Source organism: Aquarana catesbeiana, linkage group LG06 (genome assembly GCF_042186555.1).
Source record: "Aquarana catesbeiana isolate 2022-GZ linkage group LG06, ASM4218655v1, whole genome shotgun sequence".
NCBI classification, from domain to species: Eukaryota; Metazoa; Chordata; class Amphibia; order Anura; family Ranidae; genus Aquarana; species Aquarana catesbeiana.
This window is the reverse complement of record NC_133329.1, coordinates 83,693,713-83,716,789: the sequence shown is the minus strand read 5'-3', so window position 1 is coordinate 83,716,789 and position 23,077 is coordinate 83,693,713. Positions and strand designations below refer to the sequence as shown.

The 23,077-nt window shown below is 45.6% G+C and overlaps 1 protein-coding gene across 2 annotated transcripts in view; it reads right to left on the bottom strand.

The window, feature by feature from the left end:
- LOC141148690 (NXPE family member 4-like) overlaps window positions 1–23,077 on the bottom strand; it is a 111,734-nt gene that overhangs the window by 42,761 nt on the left and 45,896 nt on the right. The window contains exons 2-3 of one of the 2 annotated variants that reach the window (XM_073636335.1): window positions 14,682–14,776; window positions 8,226–8,953 (exon numbers count right to left, since the gene is read on the bottom strand). In XM_073636335.1, the coding sequence (XP_073492436.1) occupies window positions 8,226–8,953; window positions 14,682–14,765 (812 nt within the window). In that variant the 5' untranslated portion in view covers window positions 14,766–14,776. Of the gene's footprint in view, window positions 1–8,225; window positions 8,954–14,681; window positions 14,778–23,077 lie in introns of those variants that run through there. The other variant, XM_073636336.1, reaches the window with a different exon arrangement.

Genomic DNA, 23,077 nt, shown 5'->3' with positions numbered 1-23,077 from the left:
CAGTGGACCAATATGACCGCAACTCACTCTTTTTAGTTATGCTCATGAAGAGGGATAGGCCCAGAAAGGTCTTAAATTTGTAAACCCTAATTGGTTTCCAATCTCTGGCAAGGGTCAGCTGGGGATTAGCGGCAATGAATTGACCAGCATACAAATTGCCTTTGTCCACAATAGATCTATAGAGATCTTCGGTGAAAAACAGTGAATAAAAATTAAGTGACGTAAAATCAACTGTTTCCACCTGAATTCTGGGTTGGCCAGTGGATGGGGGAAGTAAGGGTGCTGCAGAATTGTTGGGTTCCCAATTAGGATTGGTGAATGCAGCAGGAAGAGCACTATGGGCTCGATGGGCTTGTCTTTGTCGTCTTCTTGGTGGCAGCGGGACACTACTCGCGTTTGCCACCTCGCCAGCTTGAACTGCACTTTTGGGACTCGCCATGTCACCAAGTGTTACTGCAGTGCTGGATGTACGACCAAGATGTACTAGGCCGCTGGTGCTTGCCAGTTCACCAGAAGGATGAGTGGCGCTAGTACTGGGGACTATACGAGGGACCTGCGGTTCTTGCACCTCAACGACAGCAGAAGAAGATCGGGGTCTGGTACGCCTGACCTTGGCAGGGACCACAACTCCGTCGTCAGAGCTATCTGTCAGGGCACCGCTGCTGTCTACAGGTTCGTATTCTGAGCCTGAATCTGACAGATGAGTGACTTCCTCTTCACTATCTGTCATGCTCAGAAACGTGTAGGCCTCTTCAATACTGTACCTTCGATTTGACATTTGACCAGGGCCGATCCTAGGGTCACAGATGCCTGGGTGCAGAAATATTTCTGGCGCCCCCACGTGGACGTGGTCATCTTACCAACTCCTCCCCTTTACAAATGTTACTATGGCAATGACTCAAACACAGAAATGCTCCCCTAAGAAGTCTTTGTTACCCTGGGATCCTCCCATGATCTTTTAACAATAAAGAAAATACAGGAAGAGGGTACACTAATGAGACCTGGAGGGGAGTCTCTCTGATGCACACAGAGAGGGCTTCTGTTAGAGAGTCTGTTAGAAAGAGCCCCCAGACATAGTACAGGAGATGGTCAGAGGCTGGAGATATAATACAGGAGATGGTCAGAGACTGCAGACATGTTACAAGAGACGGTCAGCGACTGCAGACATGTTACAAGAGATGGTCAGAGACTGCAGACATACTACAGGAGACAGTAAGAGACTGGAGATATAATACAGGAGATAGTCAGAGACTGCAGATATACTACAGGAGATAGTCAGAGACTGCAGCATAATACAAGAGATGGTCAGAGACTGCAGACATGATACAAGAGAAGGTCAAGGACTGCGAAGATGATACAAGAGATGGTCAGAGACTGCAGACATGTTACAAGAGATGGTCAGAGACTGCAGTTTCTATGGACGTTAGTAGATAATGGCCTATCGGCCCTCTCACCTGACCCAGTGATACAGCAACGGTTCCTCTGATCAGGAGTCAGCTCACTCTGAATTGCCCGTGGCGACTCCGCTGGGTAGAGCCCAGATCTGTATTCTGGCAATGACTCCATTCCTTTCTCCACCAGGGATGGTGCTAGGCTGTATGGCTTACCCTCTGGTGGCGCAGGGAAGTGGGGTTCTCTCACTGATGGTGTTCCCTCAGCACTGTCCTCTCCCTCTGGAGTCCTGGGTGCACTTCCCTGAAAGCTTTCCCAGGCTCCTGTCTCTCTCTTTCCCATTCAGCTGAGCATGCTGTGTGGACTGCAGTTTCCGTGTTACAGTGGGGCTGCCAGTCCTCGGGACTACATGTCCCACAATCCTCTTCTTTGCTCCTTTTTTTTCTTCCTTGGCCGATATGAAGGCGGGGAAAGAAACATAGTGCGCCGCTCACTAGTGCAGCAGCGCGCGCGAGGAGGAGTGGGAGAGGGGAAATAAGAACCCGCGGCTGCAGTGGCGTCACTAGGGTTGGTGTCACCCACCCTCTACCAGCTATAGTTGCCCCTCAGTACAGACCCCCCTCCACTAAGTATAGACTCCCCTCCATCAGTGCAGACCCCCACTAAGTATAAACCCCTCCCTCAGTACAGACCCCCATCAGTATAGACCCCCCAGGACAAACCACCCCCCCTCCATTAGTACAGACCCCCCAGAACAAACCACCCCCCTCCACTAGTACAGACCCCCGGACAAATCACCACCCCCTACATTAGTACAGACCCCCAGAACAAACCACCCCCCTACATTAGTACAGACCCCCAGGACAAACCACCCCCCTCCATTAGTACAGACCCCCCAGAACAAACCACCCCCCTCCATTAGTACACACCCCCCCAACAAACCACCCCCCTACATTAGTACAGACCCCCCAGAACAAACCACCCCCCTACATTAGTACAGACCCCCAGAACAAACCACCCCCCTACATTAGTACTGACCCCTCAGAACAAACCACCCCATCCATTAGTACAGACCCCCCTGGACAAACCACCCCCCTACATTAGTACAGACCCCCCCCAGAACAAACCACCCCCCTACATTAGTACAGACCCCCAGAAAAAAACACCCCCCTCCATTAGTACAGACCCCCCCAGGACAAACCACCCCTACATTAGTACAGACCCCCCACAACAAACAACCCCCCTCCGTTAGTACAGACCCCCCCAGGACAAACCACCCCCCTACATTAGTACAGACCCCCAGAACAAACCACCCCCTCCATTAGTACAGACCCCCCAAGGACAAACCACCCCCGTACATTAGTACAGACCCCCAGAACAAACCACCCCCCTCCTTTAGTACAGACCCCCCCCAGACAAACCACCCCGCTACATTAGCACAGACACCCCCAGAACAAACCACCCCCCTATATTAGTACAGACCCCCAGGACAAACCACCCCCCTACATTACTACAGACCCCCCCAAGAACAAATCACCCCCTTCATTAGTACAGACCGCCCAGGACAAACCACCCCCCTCCATTAGTGTAGACCCCCCAGGACAAACCACCCCACCATTAGTACAAACCCCCCTCCATTAGTATAGACCCCCCAGGACAACCCCCCCTCCATTAGTACAGACCCCCGACAAACCACCCCCCCTCCATTAGAATTGACCCCCCCAGGACAAACCACCACCCCTCCATTAGTATAGACCCCCCAGGACAAACCCCCCCTCCATTAGTATAGACCCCCGACAAACTACCCCCACTCCTCCATTTAGCTAATTAAAAAACACCTGGGCGGCAGCTGGAGAGGAGAGGACAATGTGCAGCCGCGCCACCCGCGTGGAGAACAGAGCGTGTCAGGCTTGGGCAGCAGGGGGGAGTTACACACAGGAGGAGGAGAACTGGAACACGTCGGGCATGAACTGCCCCCCCAGTGACATCATAACGCGGCTGGTCTCTCTGCACACAGAGACACAGCCGCTCCGATCTCCAGCTGTTTCTGCTCTGACAGGAGGAGGGAGGGGGGATGGGCTTCAGCAAGAAACCGGCGGAGAGAGCCGCCTATGGACAAGGAGAGGAGGAGGGAGGAGGGGAGCACTCTGGCGCTTAAGCACCCCCACCTCTGTGGCGCCTGGGTGCACTGCACCCCGTGCACCCCGCTTAGGATCGGCTCTGCATTTGACAGTAGTGAAACTCACAGGTAAAAAAAGCACCTGACTGTCAGCGACTGCTTTAAACGCTGAAAAAAAAAACCTGTTAGCGTTCGCAGGGATCAGGCCTGACTCTGCGAATGCTGCAGTTATGTGTTTTGTGTTTTGTAAGTGACAGTGATCGATTGATACTGCACTTGGCCTGGCTGGGCTGGGGTGGGCTGGGGTAGGCTGGGCGGAGGGGCTAAACGCAGGTGCTAGCAGGTATCTGGGCTGATCCCACTAACACTGCGTTTTTGGGAACCCTAAACTGCTGGGGACACTAGTATAGATCTGATCAGATATCGATTTGTTCAGACACTATACTACTAAGGGAGGTGTATGGTGCGTGCGTGTTAGCGCTACTGGCACTAATCTGGCGCTGCCTGGGGCGACGCAGACCCTATCTGACGCTAAAACCTTTGATCACCCGCCGGGTGATCAGGGGGTTAAACCTTTATTGGGTAAAATACGGCGGGTGCCCTGACGCTTTAAAAAATAAACTAGCTAAACTGTGACACCCGTGACACTTATACTGTGATCACAGGTGACAGGGGGTAATCAAGGGGTTAAACCATTATTGGGGGGTTAGGGGGGGTCCCTAGACCTATCCGGGCCTAAGACCAATTACCCTAACACTGATTTTTGTCACTAATGACACCAGTACAGCAATCAAAAAAATATCTGATTGCTGTACTGGGTGACACAGTGACAGGTGGTGAAGGGGTTAACTGGGGGGGTGATCGGGGAGTGATTGGGGGGTGAATTGTGTGCCTATGTGACCTGGTGTCAGTGTAGTGTTGTGTAACTCACTTTTAGATGCTCTCTCCTCTTAGTCTGGAACGGAAAAGACCGACACAAGGAGAGATGACATCACTTCCCCTGTCAGTGTTTACAGTTACACAACAGGGGAAGGATCTCATTCGTCAGGACAGATCACCAGGTCCAGGCCAGATATCATTGGCCCGGGCGTGGGGATTGATCAATTCCTGATTGAATCCGATTGTCGCGGGCGGTCGGGGAGGCAAGCGCTCGTGCTCCCCAGCTGGCCGCGTGCAGAAGGTATAGCTACATGATTATGCGCAGCCAGGACGACCTGCCGCAGTAAAACTGCGGCGGCTGGTCCAGAACTGGTTTAAGTACAGGCTCAAAATAAATGACTGAGATTATGGTCATTGAAATATTGCATTGCGATGCAACTTAAACTTTATGGAGACATATATTTCTCTTATAAGTTATGGTTATCAATGGGAAATGTCAACTGTTTTTATGGACTTCACTTATGTGCACCCAAGTGACCTTCATTGTGATCACAGACCATACAGGTTTTTTTTTAAATTGTTAGGTTAAAAACACACACCTAGTCCATCTAGTCCAACCAATAGAAAAAAATGAATGAATGGATATAGAAGAAGGCAAAAAAAAAAAAAACGTAAACCATGGTTCAATTTTCTTCATGGGGAGGGGGTTCATTTTTGATCCTCTAAGGCAGTGATGGCAAATCTTGGCACCCCAGATGTTTTGGAACTACATTTCCCAAGATGCTTATGCACTCTGCGGTGTAGTTGAGCATCATGGGAAATGTAGTTCCAAAACATCTGGGGTGCCAAGGGGTTCGCCATCACTGCTCTAAGACAATCAGATATTCCCTGGATCAACAATCTCTTTATCGGGACCAAATGGATCCAATTTCATACCATTTTTCTTTTTTTATAAAAACTGAAACCCAATTAAGATCTTTCCTTAAGCCTCTTTCACATGGTCATTCTGATCAGATCCGTCTGTTAGTTTTTCAGGCGGATCTGATGAAAGCTAATGTTAGTCTATGGGCAGGCAGATATGAACAGATGTGTGTCCGTTTACATCTGATTAACACAGAGTCTGAAAAAAAAGGAACAGGTTTGCATGATTTTAATATTTTAGGACCTAAACATGACGGATCTGAGAATACAGATGATGAATTTGGATGCATATCAATTTACATCCACCCAGTGGCGGCCCGTCCATAGAGGGCGCACAGGTGCCGCCCCCCTGTCCATGCGTCCGGCCCCCTGATCTACATATCAGAGCACCGGAATATGGATTCCAATGGGGGGGAGTTTAAGCACGTGATTAGAGCCAGAGGCTCTAATAGGCTTAAAAAAAAGGGTGGGCTCAGGGTACAGAGCAGTTGTGTAACGATAGCGAATGCATTTTCGCTATTTTCACACTAAAGTTCCTCACCGCCAATCAGGAGGCAGGTTGTAAGACCTGTTTCCTGATTGGCCAAAGCCTCAGGCGATTCTATTGGATGCCTGGCGCTTAGGCAAAAGAGAGAGGAGACGGCGGAGGAACCCGCTGGAAGAGCAATCACCGGAGCTGCTGCACGCACCCCACCGCCACTTTTCTGGAGGACACCACCTAACTCGGGTAAGTGCTGGACCACCAGCCGCGTGTGCTGGGGGGGAGTCAGTGCCGCAATTCCAGCCGCCCGGGGGGTGGTTGTTTGCCGTCCCCCCCAAAAGAAAACCCCACCAGCCTCCACTGTATCCACCTGCACACAGACCTAACATGGGTCTGTTAAGCTCCATAATTTTCCTCCATCAAAAGATGGACTAAAAAACTTATTAGACACAGATGTCATGTTCCCATGTTGATGAGGACAAGGGTCTGCAGGAGGGGACTTACCATTAGATAAGGGAGCCCACAGATATCTGCCCCCCCCCCCCCCCCCCCCCTACGTGAATGAGTTAAAAAAAAATGTACAAGGTAAATATTCCAACAAGCACTTTAGACAAAGTATTTCATCACTACTTCCAAGCTGAAAGATCAGTTGATGCTGAAAATGTTGGTGCACTGTTGGTGCTTTTGCCTGGCAGTTTCTAACCACAGCTTTGGTCCCTAAGAGTATACTTATAGGCAGGTGCAGTCTGTGTTCTCCAATGTAGGTTGAGCTTGAGAGCAGAGGCAATGCAGTTGGGGGAACTTGGTTCTTCTATTATTCCCTTGGTCACAAGGGGGCCGCTATCTCATTGGATGCAAGTGTCCCCTGTGACATCTTGGCAGCCATCTTGGGTCAGACAGAGTCTATTTAAGACTCTGGCTCCCAGGCTTGACACGCTTTATGCGAATGGCTAGTGTAGGGAAAGGTTCCCCATCTGGAAAGGACAGCGCTTAGAAACAGGGAAAGGTTGCAGAGGAGTAGGGACAGTGCAGGGACTACATCTACCTCTCCTAGGAAGCCTTCCCTTGTGGGTGTGGACCGGCCAAGCTGCATTCCACTTCTCATGGCAGACACTGTTGGCTCCTTCCTTTCTTTAAACCGCTGTTTCACAACTGTCCCAGTGTGAGTGGCCCGGTCCAGAGTGCTCCCCCGCTGGGCCGGTGTGTTTGCTGAACTTTTCTACAACACATTGCAATTGCCAAACCTGGATTCTGTGCGATCTTTGCCTACCACACAATGTTGCACCTAGCCCACATACTGACCATGCTGACTACTCTCCTGCTACTACTGTTGATTTACACTTCATGTTCAAATGTATATCAAGCAGAAAAAACTTTTTTCTTAGTTTTGGATAGGGTAGGGAAGGATTAAAACGAAAAAGTTTGGCTGAACATACATTTTAGGTTTAGTAATACTTTGCTCCAATTGACACTGCCAGCTGTCACACAGAGAGGCTTTGGGGAACCCAATCAAAATTTTGCTGAGGCCCCATGATTTTTAGCTACGCACCTGCTGACCTCAACCCAATTGAATATCTTTGGGATGAAATGTAAAGCCAGGTCTTCACATTCAACATGGAGAGTCTGCAAGCAAGATAAGTGCTGGAGATAGAGAGGAGTGAACATAGAGACTGTATATAGAGACTAAATATAGGAAAAGTTGTCCATGAAGTGTTGCTCTTTAAAGTCAAGTGGGCATCCCATAATTTCCCTAATCCCCGTCCAAGTTTTAATCCCTCAATAAATAACAAAACAAAGCACAGGGCTGTTTTCTGCCTCTGAGTGTCTGTGAAGATGCGGTGTGCCTGGCTGTGCAGGGTAGGGGATCACTCTTTAGGGGGTGCTCTACACCTACCTACCTATTTCAGCATCACTCCGATGCTACAATCTGTCCCCTGCCGGTTCTAAGCCCGAGAACTGAACGATCATGTGACCGCTGACTGCTCAGTTCTCAGATCTGCCCTGAGTACAGATCGATGACTGCCAGTCCCTGCTCTGTGCTCTGCCACTCCAGCGCTCACTGGTGCGTAGGGTAGGAGAGGTGGCAGAAGCAGCTGCCTGGGGTTTTCAGTGGCTTGCTGAGCCATCTGTAAGGCATCTGGATGTATCCCGACATTGTTGTCGAGATCTCTGTCGAGTCTGGAGTGGCTCTAAGATGTCAGCTGACAGATTCTGGGTCACAGGAGTGCAGAACTAAGTGCAATTCTGTGACCCACTTGAGAAGTATAGCCAAAAGAGCTCTAGCCAGACTATAAAAGGAAAAAGGTTTGTCAGGACATCAATTTGGTGATATTTTTATCATTTGTGATGTTTGAAGAGCATTTGCTAACCTTCATGATGCAGGGGAAATTACATATTCTTACAGCATACTGCATTGCTAGGAGAACATTATACCTCTGAAAAATTTCTCTTTCTCCTGGAGTAAGATATGAAGCTTGAGGATAAAAACATCTCATTTCATTCAGACTTTCACAGGTGAAGTTGGGCACTTTGTAGCAGTAGAAGGCCTCTTCATAGACTGGATCTACATATTCACAAATCTCCTTGCCTTCTTTCTCTTCAAGCTTAAAGCCACATGGAGTTTCAGCTTTCTTGCCAAATTTTTCAAACTTTCCAAAGAATCCGATAACGCCCAGACTGCTGTGCCTGGATCTCCAAAGAGCGGCAACCCCTTCGCTAGGGTGGAACAACAAAATGGAGACTTTGCATTTTCCCTCCCAATACAATGGAAAATGGATATGATAAGAACCATTGTTGAAATCTTCTACCCTGCCAGACACAGCTGCTCCAAGCTCTTTAGAGAATAACCTTGGTCTTATGAAGTCTCCACCGTAGGTCTTCCTGTTACCTAAATAATCGTACATATCAAGCTGTACCACCAGATCTTCTCCCACACAGTATTGTTTCTTGGGGTTCACTATGGAGGTCTTACTATTTTTCCCACTGGTGGTTCTGTTGAAATGTGTGAATGGGGCTTCAGGGATAAGTCTTTGTATTTTCTCAAACAGGTTATCTATGTTAACTTGGAGTTCTGTTCTTTGGGTAGATGGGATTGGGGGAGGTGGGGTTTCATCTTTTTCTTCTGGCCTATGGCAACTTTGGAGAAACTTTTTCAGAGAATCCTGCAACATATTAGTTAAATGATAAAATTACTTTTACAAAAAATGTTCCTTGAAATATAAAAGAAAGAACTTTCTGTAGCTACAGATTCATAAGTTTGTTAGTGCAACGTTAGTGTAGATAATTGTGGATAATCAAAGTGGAACTACAGTATACTGCATCTGAGCACCACAAATCAAAAAAGATATTCATTTTTATATTCAAAGCATGGGACAAGACACGTTTCAGAGGAAATCTGCATTTTATTACTGCACAAAGTAATTCAATTTATGTATTGACAGATTTCCCCCCTCCTGGCGCTCCATAGTTACACATGTGCTTTTAAAGGCTGCTAGATTACTTATAGCAAGGGGTGGAAATCAGACAAAGCCCCAAACCTCTCATGGGCAGTTTAGATTGTCTGTCTGCACTACAATTATGAAGCTATGCTTGCTACAAAGCAGAATACCAAAAAGAGTTTTGACTCACATTGGCAATTATGGACTGATAGATTTACAGCGAATTAAAGCGTTGTACTGTTTTTATCTGATAGATTCTCGTGAGCTAAAGAAATGTAATGCTCCCTTTTCTCTGACTGGAATACATGACAGCCTTATGCCTTGTACACACGATCGGACTTTCCGCCAACAAAACCGTGGAATTTTGTCCGAAGGGCGTTGGCTCAAACTTATCTTGCATACACACGGTCACACAAATGTTGGCCAACAATTAGGAACGTAGTGACCTATTAGATGTACTATGTGGTTTTTCAGCTCTTTAGCACCACCCTTTGGGCTCCTTCTGCTAATTTCGTGTTAGTAGAAGTTTGGTGAGTGTCGATTCGCGCTTTTCATTTCATGCTTTTCAGTTCGTTTCTGAACGGCCGCTCATCAACCAGACATGTTGCGGAATCGGAGGAGATAACGTGTTGTTTATTATTGGCCTTGGAGTTATTGCTTTGACATTATTTTTTTGGTTGAATAATTATTTGATTTGGTATATTTTCTTTTCTATATCTTGGGATGCATAGAATGCACTTTTTGGTTAAGTTCTATTGGCAGATAGCATGTTTAATTTTATTTTTTTATTTTTTTAATGCACAATAAACATGTTGTATAAAATAATACTTGGCTATGTGTTTTACTTCAAATGACAGTTTGGGAGTAGGCAGTTACATTTTAAAAAATACAATGTAAAATTGACAAGGGACACCACCATAGTTGTATCTTTGATCTTAAAAACTATGGGATAATGGTGTTGTGGTAACTTGCCCAAATAAAAAAAAAAAAAGCATAATAATATTATTCTTGATATTAGTAGAAAAAAAAGTCTTTGAAAATTTGTTTGCAATAACTCCATCAGTATCACCAGCAAAGCAGCTTTATTATTATCCCATTAAAGAAGAAGAGAATTGTGCCCTGCATTTGGAGATTTCATAATTTGCCACGTCACGGATGTTAATTCTCCATTACGAACGTTAATTTACAAGACCGACCGCTTCTGGCTCGTCCTTGCTTCCGAGCATGCGTGTTTGTACACAGACATTTGTCTGCGGAAATTTTTAAAACCTGCTAGCCAACATTTGTTGGCGGAAAGTCCGACAACAAATGGCCGATGGAGCATACACACGGTCGGATTTACCGCCAACAGCATGTCATCGAACATTTCCCGTCGGAAAGTCCGATCGTGTGTACGAGGCTTTAACTTTTGGGGTGAGAAGAAATCTCCTAATTAGCACACATGAAAGGTACCTGCTTGGAAAAGTGTCAAGTTTATACACAGTGCCTTGAAAAAGTATTCATAATCCTTGAAATTTTCCACATTTTGTCATGTTACAACCAAAAACATAAGTGTATTTTATTGGGATTTTATGTGATAGACCCACACAAAGTGGAACATAATTGTGAAGTGGAAGGAAAATGATACATGGTTTTCAATTTTTTTTACAAATAAATAAATATGTGAAAAGTGTGGTGTGCTTTTTTATTCAGCCCCCCCCGAGTCAATACTTTGTAGAACCACCTTTTGCTGCAATTACAGCTTTTTGGGGATGTCTCTACCAGCTTTGCACATCTAAAGAGTGAAATTTTTGCTCATTCTTCTTGGCAAAATAGCTCAAGTTCTGTCAGATTGGATGGAGAGCGTCTGTGAATAGCAATTTTCATGTCTTGGATTTAGGTCTGGACTTTGACTGGGCCATTCTAGCATATAAACATGCTTTGATCTAAACCATTCCATTGTAGCTCTGGCTGTATCTTTAGGATTATTGTCCTGCTGGAAGGTGAACCTCTGCCCCACTCTTTCGCAGACTCTAATGCCGCGTACACACGAGCAGACTTTTCGACCAGACTGGTCCGACGGACCGAGTCTGGCGGACAATTCGACCATGTGTGGGCTTCATCGGACCTGCAGCGGACTTTTTTGGTCGAAAATCTGACGGACTTTAGATTTGGAACATGCTTCAAATCTTTCCGACAGACTCGAGTCCGGTCGAAAAATCCGCTCGTCTGTATGCTAGTCCGATTAACAAAAACCGACGCTAGGACAGCTATTGGCTACTGGCTATCAACTTCCTTATTTTAATCCGGTCGTACGTCATCATGTATGAATCCGTCGGACTTTGGTGTGATCGTGTGTAGGCAAATCGTTAGAAAGTCCATCGAAAGTCCATCTTAACTCCGTCGAAAGTCCGTCGGAAAGACCGTCGCATTAACAGGTTTCTTCTAAGATTTCCCTGTATTTGGCTCCATCCATCTTCCCATCAACTCTGACCAGCTTCTCTGTCCCTGCTGAAGAAAAGCATCCCCCCAACATGATGCTGCCACTACCATGTTTCACTGTGGGGATGGTGTGTGCAGTATGATGTGCAGTGTTAGTTTTCCGCCACACATAGAGTTTTGTCCATCTGACGAGAGCACCTTCTTCCACATATTTGCTGTGTCCCTCACATGGCTTCTCACAAACTGCAAATGGGACTTCTTATGGCCAGTGGCATTGCTAGGGGGGGTGGGGGGTGCGAGCCGCACTGGGTGACACCCTCCAGAGGGGTGACACCTGTGGGCAGTGGCACCCCTAAAGCCGCATGGTCCGCACCCCCTACACTGATCTCTCACATCTCGCCGGCTGTCTCACACAGCGGACCAAAGCCGCCTCCCCCTCCTCTCTGTTTACATCTACAGGAGGGGGAGGTGGCTTCAGTCCACTCTGCTGTGTGAGAGGGAGTCCAAGAGACACACCGCTGTACCCCGTGCTGTTCTGAGATCTGTAAAGTTTAATGTACTAAAGTTTAATGTCTGCCATTGATGAAGGGGGGTCTGCAATGATAGAGGGGGGTCTGCACTGATGGAGGAGGGGGGTCTCCTCTCCACTGAGGGGGGTCTGGACTGATGGAGGGGAGTGGTCTGCACTGAGGGGCATCTGCACTGATAGAGGGGGTCTGCACTGATGGAGGGGGGTGGTCTGTACTGAGGGGGTCTGTACTGAGGGGGGTCTGCACTGATAGAGGGTGGTGGTCTGTACTGAGGGGGGTCTGCACTGAGGGGGGTCTGCACTGATAGAGGGGGGTTCTGCACTGATGGAGGGGGTGGTCTGCACTGAGGGGGGTCTGTACTGATAGAGGTGGGGTCTGCACTGATGGAGGGGGTGGTCTGCACTGAGGGGGTCTGCACTGATAGAGGGGGTCTGCACTGAGGGGGGTTGCCCCCGATAGAGGGGGGTCTGCACTTAGAGGGGGGTCTGCACTCTGCACTGAGGGGGGTCTTCACTTATGGAGGGGTGGTGGTCTGCACTGAGGGGGTCTGCACTGATGGAGGGGGGTCTGCACTGAGGGGGGTCAGCACTGATGGAGGGGGGTCTGCACTGAGGGGGGTCTATACTGATGGAGGGGGTGTCTGTACTGAGGGAGGGGGATCTATACTGTGGGAGGGGAGTCTGTACTTAGTGAAGGGTCTGTACAGAGGGAGGGGATCAATACTGCAGGAGAGGGGGTCTGTACTTAGTGGGGGGTCTATACTGAGAGAGGGGGGTCTGTACTTAATAGAGGGGGGTCTGTAGTTAGAGGAGCAAAATAAAATAAAAGATCTGCTGTCACCAGTGATACACCTCCATCCCTATATACATATGCAAAAAAAGAGAGAGTCGCCATGGGACTTTATATGAGGTGGTCACAGTTAGCCACTGAGTAACAAGAGTAATAGCAGTATAAATGTTTATTAAAATTAATGCACATACATGAATAATATAGCATATTAGCCAATGGATTTGCACATAATGAAGAGAATAAATAAAGTTGATATAAACATTATACAATACAGTATATACAAATGCACGCATCAGAAAACCTGACTCACGTTTTGCGAGATCATTGCTCGCTCATCAGGGGTGGATGTGGATGAGATGTATCTAAATAGACAAAAAGATGTGTCACAGTGGTAAATGTAAGAAATGCAAGCTGCCGTCCATTTGGGGGTTTCAGCAATGGAAACTCTGGTTTCGTTCTTTGGTAAGTATTGGGCCGTTTTGCTCTGGCCCATTCTGCCATTGTTCTTACATTTACCACTGTGACACATCTTTTTGTCTATTTAGATACATCTCATCCGCATCCACCTCTGATGAGCGAGCAATGATCTTGCGAAACGCGCGTCAGGTTTTCTGATGCGTGCATTTCTATATACTGTATTGTATAACGTTTATATCAACTTTATTTTTTTCTCTTCATTATGTGCAAATCCATTGGCTGAGCTAATATGCTATATTATGCTATTATTATTTTAATAAACATTTATACTGCTATTACACTTGTTACTCAGTGGCTAACTGTGACCACCTCATTTAAAGTCCCAGGGCGACTCTCTCTTTTTTGCATATGTAGTTAGAGGAGGGGGGGCTATAGCTGGTGGAGGGGGGGTGACACTAATTTTTTCCGCACTGGGTGACACCAACCCTCGTGATGCCACTGCTTATGGCTTTCTTTTAGCAATGGCTTTCTTCCTGCCACTCTTCCATAAAGACCAGATTTGTGGAGTGCACAACTAATAGTTGTCCTGTGGACAGATGCTCCCACCTGAGCTGTGGATTTCTGCAGCTCCTCCAGAGTTACCATGGGCCTCTTGACTGATTCTCTGGCTCTCCTTACCCAGCCATGTCTTGGTAGGTTTGCAGTTGTGCCATACTCTTTCCATTTTCGGATGATGGATTGAACAGTGCTCTGTGAGATGTTCAAAGCTTCCGATATTTTTTTATACCTTAACCCTGCTTTATTTTCTCCACAACTTCAACTATCCCTGACCTGTCTGCTGTGTTCCTTGGCCTTCATGATGCTGTTGTTTCACTAAGGTTCGCTAACAAACCTCTGAGGGCTTCACAGAACAGCTGTGTTTATACTGAGATTAAATTACACACAGGTAGACTCTATTTACTAATTAGGTGACTTCTAAAGGCAATTGGTTCCACTAGATTTTAGTTAAGGGTATCAGAGTAAAGGCGGCTGAATACAAATGCACGGCACACTATTTAGATATTTATTTGTAAATATTTTTGAAAACCATTCATCATTTTCCTTCCACTTCACAATTATGTGCCACTTTGTGTTGGTCTATCATATAAAATCCCAATAAAATAAATTTACGTTTTTGGTTGTAACATGACAAAATGTGGAAAATTTCCAGGGGTGTGAATACTTTTTCAAGGCACTATACTGTAGATAACCACAGGGCTCCTGCATTATAATCATCCATATACAAGAAAGTTCACCTGAAATTGGGTCCTGTGCCATCCATAGCCCAGAAGAAATATTGTGATTAATAGAACTGCAAGACTCTTTTTGTTCATGGCCATTGGTGCCTTGTCTAACAAAAGAGGAGAAAGGAGGTTATTCATGGGCAGAGAAGGGAAAAAAGGAGGGGAGGAAGGGAAAAGAGAAAAGTGAGGTATAGGTAGAAGAAGTGAGAGGATGGAAGAGAAGAGAAAAAGAGAGGAGAGTGGGGGAGGAGAAAAGAGGAGAAGAAATGAGAAGGAAAGGAAGGACAGGAGAGGAAAGGAAAAGAGAAGGCTGGGGAAGGAGAGGAGAGTTGAGAGGATGGGAAAGGAGAGTAAGGGAGAAAAAATGAGCAGGAAAGGGATGAAAAGAGGAGGGGAGGGGGTGAAACTTGAAAGGATGGAAGAGGAGAGTAGGGGAGGAGAAAGGAGGAGAAGAACTGAGAGGGACAGGAGAGGAGAAGAAATAAGAAGAAGAGGAGGGGGGAAGAGAAGAAATGCGAGGGGGAGGAAAGGATGGGAGAGGAAAGGAAATTAGAGGAGGGTAGGGGAGGAGAAAAACTAAGGACATGAGAGGAGAAGAAATAAGAAGAGGAGAGCAGAAGAAATGAGATGGGTAGGAAGTGAGTGAGAGGAGAGGAAAGGAGAGTAGGGGAGGAGAAAAAAGGAGAAGAAATAAGAATGACAGGACAGAAAAATAAATGAGGAGAGGAAAGTAGAGGAGAGTAGGGGAGGAGAAAAGAGCAGAAGAAATGAGAAGGAAGGAGAGGACAGGAGAGGAAAGGAAAAGAGAAGGGCGGGGAAGAGGAGAAGAGTTTAGAGGATGACAAAGGAGAGTAAAGGGAGAAGAAATGAGAAGGAAAGTAAAAGGGAAGGACAGGAAAGATTTAAAAAGGATGGGAAAGGAGAGTAGGGGAGAGGAAAAGAGGAGAAGAAACGAGGAGAGGAGAAGAGAAAAAGAGAAGGAGGGGGGAGGTTAAGAAAGGAAAGATGATGAAAAAATTGATGGAAATGAAAGGAAAAGAGAAAGAAAATGGATGAAAGGGAAAAGAAAGATGAAGGAAAAAGAGAAGAGATAAGAAAGGAATGTTCAAATAAAAACAAACATTGCCTTCAGCAACCAATAGAATTCCTCATTAATGTTGGGACTTCTCTAAACTGATGATGATGAACACTGAAAGGTTGTCATTGTTGCTTATGCTGCCATGGATGCCACCCTTTAATCTATTGACATTATATATGAATATTATAATTATTGTAAATACAATAACCCATACTGTGTTCATGCAGGCTGTATGTCTGTGTCTTGGGCTTTTGTTTGGTTCAGTCAGGTTTTGCAGTCCCTAAAAATGCAGATTAGTAGGAGGTCAAGGAGGTTTATGCCCCTGTTGATGACTGTGGAGTCGAAACGCGTAGGGCCAGCTTTTTCAGCTTCCCACATTTCCATTTTTATATTTTTTACTTGTTTGTGATCACTTTTACCCTGTATGGTTTTTTTTTTGTCATTAAAAACCCCATTTTTGATCTACACTATGTGGAGTTCCCTTTTTTCTTTCTCCATGGGCCCACTGTGAACCATTTCCTCCTGACCAACTTGTTCCAGAACTGGAGATCATGTGCATTAGTGGTCTAATGTCTGCCCGGGACAACCACTCCTCACCGGTGATTGAGACCCAGAGGACGTAATTCAGCTGAACACCCCGGGAGACCATCCACTTATGCCTAATAGACGTACTGCTATACGGCAGGTGCGTCCTACGGATCTGGTAAGGGTATCCAACTTTTCCTATTGAAGATCTGTGTGCTTTGGTATCTATGGTCGCCTTTCCATTTGAGTGTCCATATACTTCCCAGGATATATGGTACCCCCCTTTTGGAGAAGACTTCCACTCACCTCATCACCCATGGACTTTAGTCACTTGTTGCTTTTAATATAGACATTGGTTTGACCACTTTTAGCAGGCCACTGCTCGTATTTTTGTTTGTTACTATATTTTATATTTTCACAGGTGCATACAATTTCTTATTTATGCATGGAGTTCTAGCGCTGCACTGTATTATTTTCACTTTGAGTTGTCTTGGTTTGTTTGTGTGCTAGCTGCTGTAGTTTTCCAGTCTGTCTCACTAGGTAGTGCAGCATTTTCCCTATATCCCGAACAGCAAGTCAAAAGCATCTGAATGATCTCAGAAACATCTCAAACTGAAGCCATCAACACAAGCCCAAAGTCAGTGGTAACAGGCCCTTAGACCCCATTCACACCTCTGCGTTTTGTAGCTTGATGCTCAAAGCTCCAAAATGCTGGAGGAGAAAAAAACAATTATTCTCTATTGAGATGGTTCACATCTCCACTCCAAAATTGCTTGAAGCTGAATGCCTGAAGCTCAAAAAAGTTCTGGAGCTTTTCTTGTAGCTCAAAACGGGCAGATTTGAGTGTTTTTGGCGGTTTTTTATACCCATTGAAATGAATGGAAACACACCATTAAGACGTTAAGACGCATGTTTTTGGGTGATTTTCTGTTCAAATAAAAAAATGTTAAAAATAAAATGGTAATAATATATTAACAAAATATAAAAAAAATACACAAATAACTTAAAATCATCATAAATAAAATATGTAATAATACATAACTACATAATAATTAACCCCTAACCTTAAAAAAATATTAAATAAAATATTATTATTATTATTTATAATAAAATATTATTATTATTATTAAATTAAATAATTAAAATAATAATAATAAATAATAATATTAAATAATAATAATATAATAAATAAACACCCAAACTTGAAAAAAAATAATGTATTTATTAATTTTGAGTTAGTGTGTTTAGTTATTTATTATTACTATTTTATTTTATTTGTTCATTTATTATTGTTATTAGTAGTAGTACACCCTAAACCTGACATAAATAAGTAATAACCCTAACCCCTAAATCTTAACCCTAACTGAAACACCTAATCCTAACTCTAACCTAACCTTAACTCTAACCAAAAAAAAAATAATAAAATGAATAATAATACTATTAAAAAAATAAATAAAAAATAAAGGAAAAGCTAAAAAGGCTGAAATACATAGCAACAAATGATGCAACAGATGATAGTTTTTTCTTTTGGCTAATAAAAAAAACCCAAAGCTCAGAAACACTGTATAAAAAGGCGTAAATTGAGCATAAAAACGAGCAAAAAAGGTGGAAAAGCGCTCAAAGACTCTACTATAACACTCTACACCGCACACACTGACAAAGAAGCATTTGAACTTGAGATGGCTTCTTGTTGCTTTAACTTACAACACTGTGTCTTGGAACTCCTCTTAGCCCCTTCTACACCTCTCCCACTTCAGTTCTGTTGCTAAATAAACCCATACATGTCCAGAGATGGCCACCTTAAGGCCAGTCCTATCCAAAATTCATAGCCCAGTTTTTGAAGGGCTGTAGTGGTTTGAATCAGCCACCAACTTTGTGGACTTCTGTAGGACACCTCATCACACTGGACTAGGTGGAGATCACACTTGCAGTGCTTAGATTGGAGAGGCAAAACAGTATGTATTTGCCATTTTAATCAGTAAAGAATTTTGCTGGTTAGGTGACAGTAGATATACAATAGGGATGAGCTTCGTGTTCGAGTCGAACCCATGTTCGACTCGAACATCGTCTGTTCGCCCGTTCGCCGAATTGCGAACGATATGGGCCGTTCGCGCCAAATTCGTGTGGCGTGTCACAGCCCATAATTCACTGCGGCATCGCAGTGCATTGCTGACTGAAGATTGGCCAAGCATGCACTATGACCCGCATGCTTGGCCAATCACAGCGCCGCCTGAACAGAGAGCCGTAATTGGCCAAAGCCAAGGAGGCTTTGGCCAATTATGGCTCAGGGGATTTAGTACACGCCCCACACTATATAAGGCCGCCTGCATGGAGGCCCTGTGTAGTGTGTGTTCCGGCGTTCATTGAGAGAGAGAGAGACAGACAGTGACATTTGATTTGAGTTAGATAGATTAGGTAGAACAGTCAGTCAGTTAGCTGCACTTACAGTGTATTGTGTATATATATATGCATCCCAGGTGTTGCATATATATATATATACACTGTATTCAGTTTAGCTAGATCCGTTCCTGTTATCTTCCTACTGACAGGCAGGCTTGTCTTGTTACAGTATTTACAGCTACCTGAAGAAAATTACTGGTGTTCTTTTGATCCTATTAGTACCACAGTCAGGCAGCTAGACTATTTACAGTTAGTGCAGTGCGTCCTGCTCACAGTGTTCAGCTAGATCTGTTCCTGTTATCTTCTTACTGACAGGCAGGCTTGTCTTGTTACAGTATATACAGCTACCTGAAGAAAATTGCTGGTGTTCTTTTGATAATATTAGTACCACAGTCAGGCAGCTAGACTATTTACAGTTAGTGCAGTGCGTCCTGCCCACAGTGTTCAGCTTGATCCGTTCCTGTTATCTTCTTACTGACAGGCAGGCTTGTCTTGTTACAGTATATACAGCTACCTGAAGAAAATTGCTGGTGTTCTTTTGATCCTATTAGTACCACAGTCAGGCAGCTAGACTATTTACAGTTAGTGCAGTGCATCCTGCTCACAGTGTTCAGCTAAAACTACAAGTTAGTGGGGTGCGTCCTGCTCACAGTGTTCAGCTAAACCTACAAGTTAGTGGGGTGCGTCCTGCTCACAGTGTTCAGCTAAACCTACAAGTTAGTGCGGTGCGTCCTGCTCACAGTGTTCAGCTAAACCTACAAGTTAGTGTGGTGCGTCCACCTCACAGTGTTCAGCTAAACCTACAAGTTAGTGGGGTGTGTCCTGCTCAGAGTGTTCAGCTAAACCTACAAGTTAGTGGGGTGCGTCCTGCTCACAGTGTTCAGCTAAACCTACAAGTTAGTGGGGTGCGTCCACCTCACAGTGTTCAGCTAAACCTACAAGTTAGTGGGGTGCATCCACCTCACAGTGTTCAGCTAAACCTACAAGTTAGTGCAGTGCGTCCTGCTCACAGTGTTCAGCTAGATCCGTTCCTGTTATCTTCTTACTGACAGGCAGGCTTGTCTTGTTACAGTATATACAGCTACCTGAAGAAAATTACTGGTGTTTTTTTGATCCTATTAGTACCACAGTCAGGCAGCTAGACTATTTACAGTTAGTGCAGTGCGTCCTGTACAAGTTAGTGGGGTGCGTCCACCTCACAGTGTTCAGCTAAACCTACAAGTTAGTGGGGTGCGTCCTGCTCAGAGTGTTCAGCTAAACCTACAAGTTAGTGGGGTGCGTCCTGCTCACAGTGTTCAGCTAGATCCGTTCCTGTTATCTTCTTACTGACAGGCAGGCTTGTCTTGTTACGGTATATACAGCTACCTGAAGAAAATTACTGGTATTTTTTTGATCCTATTAGTACCACAGTCAGGCAGCTAGACTATTTACAGTTAGTGCAGTGTGTCCTGCTCACAGTGTTCAGCTAAAACTACAAGTTAGTGGGGTGCGTCCTGCTCACAGTGTTCAGCTAAACCTACAAGTTAGTGGGGTGCGTCCTGCTCACAGTGTTCAGCTAAACCTACAAGTTAGTGCGGTGCGTCCTGCTCACAGTGTTCAGCTAAACCTACAAGTTAGTGGGGTGCATCCTGCTCACAGTGTTCAGCTAGATCCGTTCCTGTTATCTTCTTACTGACAGGCAGGCTTGTCTTGTTACAGTATATACAGCTACCTGAAGAAAATTACTGGTGTTTTTTTGATCCTATTATTACCACAGTCAGGCAGCTAGACTATTTACAGTTAGTGCAGTGCGTCCTGCTCACAGTGTTCAGCTAAACCTACAAGTTAGTGGGGTGCATCCACCTCACAGTGTTCAGCTAAACCTACAAGTTAGTGCAGTGCGTCCTGCTCACAGTGTTCAGCTAGATCCGTTCCTGTTATCTTCTTACTGACAGGCAGGCTTGTCTTGTTACAGTATATACAGCTACCTGAAGAAAATTGCTGGTGTTCTTTTGATCCTATTAGTACCACAGTCAGGCACCTAGACTATTTACAGTTAGTGCAGTGCGTCCTGCTCACAGTGTTCAGCTAAACCTACAAGTTAGTGGGGTGCGTCCTGCTCACAGTGTTCAGCTAGATCCGTTCCTGTTATCTTCTTACTGACGGGCAGGCTTGTCTTGTTACAGTATATACAGCTACCTGAAGAAAATTACTGGTGTTTTTTTGATCCTATTAGTACCACAGTCAGGCAGCTAGACTATTTAAAGTTAGTGCAGTGCGTCCTGCTCACAGTGTTCAGCTAAACCTACAATTTAGTGGGGTGCGTCCACCTCACAGTGTTCAGCTAAACCTACAAGTTAGTGCAGTGCGTCCTGCTCACAGTGTTCAGCTAGATCTGTTCCTGTTATCTTATTACTGACAGGCAGGCTTGTCTTGTTACAGTATATACAGCTACCTGAAGAAAATTGCTGGTGTTCTTTTGATCCTATTAGTACCACAGTCAGGCAGCTAGACTATTTACAGTTAGTGCGGTGCGTCCTGCTCACAGTGTTCAGCTAAACCTACAAGTTAGTGGGGTGCGTCCTGCTCACAGTGTTCAGCTAGATCCGTTCCTGTTATCTTCTTACTGACAGGCAGGCTTGTCTTGTTACAGTATATACAGCTACCTGAAGAAAATTACTGGTGTTTTTTTGATCCTATTAGTACCACAGTCAGGCATCTAGACTATTTACAGTTAGTGCAGGGCGTCCTGCTCACAGTGTTCAGCTAAACCTACAAGTTAGTGGGGTTCGTCCACCTCACAGTGTTCAAGCTAAACCTACAAAAGTTAGTGGGGTGCGTCCTGCTCAGAGTGTTCAGCTAAACCTACAAGTTAGTGGGGTGCGTCCTGCTCACAGTGTTCAGCTAGATCCGTTCCTGTTATCTTCTTACTGACAGGCAGGCTTGTCTTGTTACAGTATATACAGCTACCTGAAGAAAATTACTGGTGTTCTTTTGATCCTATTAGTACCACAGTCAGGCAGCTAGACTATTTACAGTTAGTGCAGTGCGTCCTGCTCACAGTGTTCAGCTAAACCTACAAGTTAGTGGGGTGCGTCCTGCTCAGTGTTCAGCTAAACCTACAAGTTAGTGGGGTGCGTTCTGTTCACAGTGTTCAGCTAAACCTACAAGTTAGTGGGGTGCGTCCTGTTCACAGTGTTCAGCTAAACCTACAAGTTAGTGGGGTGCGTCCACCTCACAGTGTTCAGCTAAAGCTACCTGTAGAAGGTTGGTGGTGTTCTCATACTACAGGCAGGCAGTTGATTTTTCTAGCTGCAGTATCAGTATATATATATATATATATATATATATATATATATCCCAGCTTAGTGCAGCTACAGGCCATTAGTATGTCTGGAAGGCCAAGAAGGAGAGGCAGACAGTCACAAGCCAATAAGAGAGGGCAAGCAGGCTCTGTGTCTAGTGCTGGTCGTGGAGACGGTGCATCCTCATCAGCACGTGGCCGCGGGACACGCTTGGCCTTTTTTTCGGCAGCTGGCCATGTTGAGCCGCAACATGCGGAAGACTTGGTCGAGTGGATGACCAAGCCGTCCTCATCCTCCTCATCCTCTCTCACCCATGCCCAGGGTACTTTGTCTGGCAAAGCAGTGGCCTCTTCCCTCGGCTCAATGTCATCAGTGACTCTTTCCCTAGCCCCACCATGTCCTCCTGAGGAGTCCCTCGAACTGTTTGACCACAGTGTTGGGTACATGCTCCAGGAGGATGCCCAGCGTTTGGAAGGCTCTGATGATGATACTGAGCTCGATGAAGGCAGTAACATGAGCACAGACAGAGGGGGTGCCCAAGAAGGACAGCAATCTGGCAGTCATGCTCCCTCTGCTGCAGCATACTGCCAGGTTTGCTCCAGTGATGAGGAGGGAGGGGATGATGAGGTCACTGACTCAACGTGGGTGCCTGATAGGAGAGAGGAGGAGGAGGAGGAGGTGGCACATCATAAGGGCAGCACATTGACTGCATCACACCCCAAAGCTCCACATGTGCAGGGCGCTGCAGTCTCTGCGCGTTATTCAAAAAGTTCTTTGGTGTGGGCCTATTTTGAGACGAGTGCATCAGATCGCACCGCTGCTATTTGCAACATATGTCTCAAGCGAATCTCGCGTGGCCAAAACATCTCCCGCTTAGGTACCACATGCTTGATCAGACATATGTTGACCTGCCATGCAGTTCGTTGGCAAGCGTATCTAAAAGACCCACACCAAAGAACAAAGAGGACCTCTCCTTGCTCCTCATCAGCTGAGATTTCCAACCCCACTATACCTTCAGTCCTCTCTGAGACCTGCACTGAGAGGAATGAAGGTGTAGAATTAGGTGTGTCACAGCCAAGTACTTGCGGGCAATCTGCTTTTGGTACACCGACGTCAGATTG